Source organism: Carlito syrichta, unplaced genomic scaffold (assembly GCF_000164805.1).
Source record: "Carlito syrichta isolate Samal-C Ts95f unplaced genomic scaffold, Tarsius_syrichta-2.0.1 Scaffold312194, whole genome shotgun sequence".
NCBI lineage: Eukaryota > Metazoa > Chordata > Mammalia > Primates > Tarsiidae > Carlito > Carlito syrichta.
The window spans coordinates 176,036-180,688 of NW_007256290.1; the positions used below are offsets into that span (position 1 = coordinate 176,036).

The following is a 4,653-nucleotide window of genomic DNA, read 5'->3' on the forward strand; positions in this document are numbered from 1 at the left end:
CAGGCCGCCGCCGGCGCACGCGTACAGAACCGGGTTCACGCTACTGCTCAGGAAGGCCAGGGCGATGAGCACCTTGCGAGCCAGCTGCAGCCGCTGCCCCACGGGCCCGGCCCCCGGGGTCCCGCCGGCCAGCGCGCGGCCCGCCTCGGCCAAGTTCACCACGTGGTAGGGCAGCCAGAAGGCGGCGAAGGCCAGGATGATGAGCGCCACCAGGCGGCCGGTGCGGCGGCTGCGGCGGAAGCGCCGGGCCTGCAGCCGGCGCCCGATGTCATAGTAGCTGGCCACCACGGCCAGGAAGGGCAGCATGAAGCCCGTGAGGGCCTCGAAGAGCAGATGGAAAGCCTGGTGGCGATCCGTGGGGTACTTCGCAGAGCACACCAGGCTCCTGTTGTTCGGGCTCCGGGTCACTGTGCGGTAGGCGAGGACTGGTGTGGCCAGCAGAAAGGACACCACCCAGATGCCCCCCAGCACTCGCCGGGCCATCGACTTAGTGCGCAGCTTCTGGGACACAAAGGGACGGGCTACCGCCAGTGAGCGGTCCAGACTCATGGTCATGATGAGCAGGACGCTGGCGTACATGCTGACTCCGCAGACATAGTGGCACAGGCGACAACCAGCCAGTCCAAAACTCCAGGAGCGCCGGACCAGGAAGTGGAGGAAAAAGGGAGCAGTAAGCAACACAGCTAAGTCAGCCAGGGCCAGGTTCAGCACCAGCAGGGCAGTGACCGAGCGCTTCCGCATCCTTTTCAGGATGCTCCACACCACAAAGCTGTTGCCAGGAAGCCCTATAACCAGTGCCACTAACAGTAGGACGATAGCCAGCAGAAAGATGGACCTGCCACCTGATGAGGAGGGCGTTCCAGGAGATGTAATGTTCATGTCCATTGCAAGGACCTGGGGAGTGAGGGTGGACACGCACATGAGGGTAGAGATTTCCTGACACCTTGGACACATCTAGTCTGAGTACTCTGGTCTGTCTCCAAGGTCAGCGGCACCAGAAGCTCCTCCAAAATATACTGTCCTCATCACCAGACCCACCACAAGGGGATCTGGTTGAGAAGAAAGACTAGTTTCCTAACTGGACTACAGGGCCCCTTCCTGCCCACAGACCCAATTGCAAAATACACAGCGGCAGCAGCATTTCCACACCTTTTCAGCCTCCTTCCCTTAGGAGACCCTGAAACCCATAACTGAACTGGGAGATGCCTCATCCGTGCTGCACCCCTTGAAAGGCACCTTTGTCCCCTGCCTGGCCCTTAGCCCCTCAGTCCCATTGACTTTCTCCAATCACCTACCCACTCTCCCTGGAGATGCCCAGGGTCCATCACGAATAACAGGGGTAGGGAGGAGTTTGTGGACAGATGACAAGGACAAATCCTCCCAACTCTTTGTATACTGGTCAGGCTTTCTTTGGAGATTTCTTTACACCTTCTCTCATGGCTGCACTCCATCCCACCACCACCCCACTCCCAGGATAGTTACTTACAAGCTTTGGCAGGTACTGGTTGGAAGCTGGTGCCAATCTCAGAGTCAGAGCAGGGTGGTGTAGCCTATCACTGGATGTGTCCCAGTGCCAGGGGCCTGGCCCCAGTTCTGGGTGCTGTCAGCTATGTCAGTCAGAGAGGAAGTACCACAGAGCAGAGGAGGGGGAAGACGCATCTTCCTGAGGGTGGGGCAGAAACCCCCACACACACCCCTCCCTTCACTAGGAGGCGGGATAGTCTGAGTTCCTGGGCAGCCCAGCAGGGAGATCTCCTCAAGAGTGGGGCCAGATGAGAAGTGCCCAGTAAAGGGCAGTGAGAGAGGAAAGAGAGGTTCAGGGAGGGAGGGAGTAGACTGGGGTGTGGCCTCGAGATGCAGGTCTAGACTGGAGAATTGAACAGAGTCATGAACTATATCATATGGGAGAAGGAGGTAAGGAAGCCAGAGAAGTGAAAAGGGCTCAGATTCAGAGGCTAGAATGCTGATATCTTTATTTTTTGTATGAATAATATAGATTTTTTTAGATTAGTAGGAAGTGTAGGTTGGAGCTGTGACTAGGTTCTGGGCTGGGCTAGGTAGCACCATGACTGAAAGAGGCATGCCAGTAAATGCTGAAGGGGCAGTACCCTGTCCTTGGCTTTGGTTCAAACCATGATCTGGGTTGCAGGAAAAGGGCTGTCTTTCAGCACCACATCTCTCCCCTTACTTGAAGGGATGGGTTCCATGCAGGTCAACCAGTTCTTCATTTTCCTTGGTAGAAGCTAAAATCCAGATAGTCTCTTTGGTATCACACAGAGTGCCAATTTTTTACCTTCCCCCAACTGCTTGCCTTGTGCTTACCCATGTGGTTGCCCTGTTGAGTCTGGAGTTAAGATCAGGGCAGGGAGATCAGTACCACCTCTTTCCTACTTTCTCACAGCCTACCGCCCAGTTCCACTTTGGGCACCCAGAGAAAGGCTGGGCTGAGCATGAGGAACAGGAGCGAGGAAGCATGCCCACTCCACTTTGGAGAAACCAAGAATGTGGTTTCTCTGGATGGAAGAACGTCTCCTTTCCTTGAAGTCTCCTGCAGAAGCTAAGAACTGAAAAGTCCTTCTTTCAATCTGACCATGAGCCTTCCTGCTTCCCTTTTAACTCTGTCACCTCTCAGGAAAGATGCAAGGTGTAATGGTGGTCACTGAGGTTTCTTATCCTTTTGAGAGCCCCCACTTGCTCTGCTTTGAGAAAAGCCAACCCAGAGGCTGTCAGGCAGAGGATATGATGAAAATAAATGGGCTGAAACCGCAACAAGAACTGAAGACAGACTTGAGGGAGGAAGGGCCTTCTGACCACACAGGGTGTGGGAGATGCGGAGTATGTAAGAGAGGAAGTCAGGGAACCTCTGCCCAGGGCACGAGGACAGGAAGAAGCCCCTGAAGCCTGTGTTTGGGGATAGAAGCTTCCGGCTCAGAGCCCCGGGGTCAACCAGAGTTCCCTTCAGTCAAACTGGGCCATCCTTGCCTTCTCTTTCAAGCTGCTCCCCACCCCCATCTTCCTTGATGGCTTTTCTCCTCCCACTAAGCCTTTCTAAGCATACTCCCTGCTGCCCCAGTTCAGAGCTCCACTCCAACCCAGCTTTGGTGACCCTGGCATGACCCTAGGGACTGGATTTCTTTTGCTTTTTCTTGGCCTCTGTCTGGGGGTGGGGGAAGGGTGTGCAAACAGTCACTAAAGCAGAGCCTGGGGTGATGGTCAGGGTAACCACTCGGGTGTCCAATCATCTCAGTTTTCTGTGGAACTGATGGGACTTGGACAAGGGATTTTCTTTGTTAAAACTGGGAAAGTCCTAGGTCAACTGGAATGAGTTAATCATCTTAGTGACCACATGTCAGTACGCTTGGATGTTCTCTAAAAAGAATCCCATTCTATGTCCCCATAATCAAAACTGTCTGGATCCAGAACAGCTTTTAGACCTAGAAATTGGTTCCAAAGGTTGGCGGCTGAGAAGTACTGAGGGAGGGTTAGGAACAGCTAGCAGAGTCTTGAGAGGAGTCCAGACTTGGCAGAGAGAAAAGGAAGAAAGGAAAGGTGTCACCTTCCAGAAAAATTCTTCCTGTCCTCCAAGTATTCCTGTCGCTCCCCATACCCCCTCATCCCCTGCTATCTAACTTCCCCTAATTGAGTGTGTGTCCTGCTCCTGGGATCCTTTTCAAGTGAGGTCACCTTTGGGGGGAGGGTCAGAGAGGAAGATAAGTCTCAGACACTCAGGGCCTGGACACCGTTGTCCACTCCTTGTGTAGTGCCTCTAAACACAAGACTTAAAAGGAAACTATCCTTTCAAGCCCCACACATTCATTTTCCTCTTCCAGAGTCAGTTTTTTTCCTCCAGGGGAAAAGCCTCAGAAAATGGATCCCATTCCCACCCCTCATCCAGGCTCCCATACCTTCCCTTCCTTTTTCTCCTTTCATTTCCAGAGTGGTCCTATGGGTTGACCTGAGGGGGAAAGAGCACCGGAGCTGGGGAGGGTAGGGCAAGATGCCACTGAGGGCTGGCACCACCCAGCCCTGGCCTGACCTAGCAGGGCACGAGGTGACTTCAGTACAACTCAGTCATGTATAACCACTAGAGGGGGCACACTGAGGCTTCCCTGTGCATTTCACAATAACAGCTATTGGCAACAAGCAAGCAGAGCTGGCACATGGTTACATGCCAACCTGCAAGCACACAATCGTAGTTAACATAAACCTTCACCACCCTCATAATCCGTGTGTGTAGGAACCTGGGCTTGCCGCAGGTGTATAGAAATCCTGCCCAGCCAGATCTGAAGTGTAGTCAGAGAAGGGTTCCCAAATGCTCCAGAGCGGTGAGCTCCGGGGGCATGGAAAGGGGCAGGGAAGAGTAGGCACGATTGTAGAGTTTGGTGTCAAAGGTCCCATTCCTGACTGTGCCTCTCCATCCCACCCCCGGGGTCTCCATTGCCCCGGCCCTGCCCCACTACTTTTAGCTGAGGGGTAGTTCGGAGTTCCATGGTCCCCCCCCTAGAGCGGCCGCCCCCTCGGGCCTCCCCGGAGCCCTCGAAGAGCCGCGTGAGGAAACGGGGCCCCGCCCGGGGCAGCAGATCCCCGGCGGTGAAGACATAGAGCACCGGGTTGACGCTGGAGCTGAAGAAGGCCAAGGCCGTAGTTCCCGCC

The 4,653-nt window shown here is 54.7% G+C and overlaps 1 protein-coding gene across 1 annotated transcript in view; it reads right to left on the bottom strand.

The window, feature by feature from the left end:
* Positions 1 to 4,646, bottom strand: part of LTB4R (leukotriene B4 receptor) — a 4,948-nt gene extending 302 nt beyond the window's left edge. The window contains 2 exon segments of the mRNA XM_021718416.1: positions 3 to 894; positions 4,569 to 4,646. Coding sequence (XP_021574091.1) covers positions 3 to 885 — 883 coding nt within the window. The 5' untranslated portion in view covers positions 886 to 894; positions 4,569 to 4,646.
* Between the last annotated feature and the right edge of the window lie 7 nt (positions 4,647 to 4,653).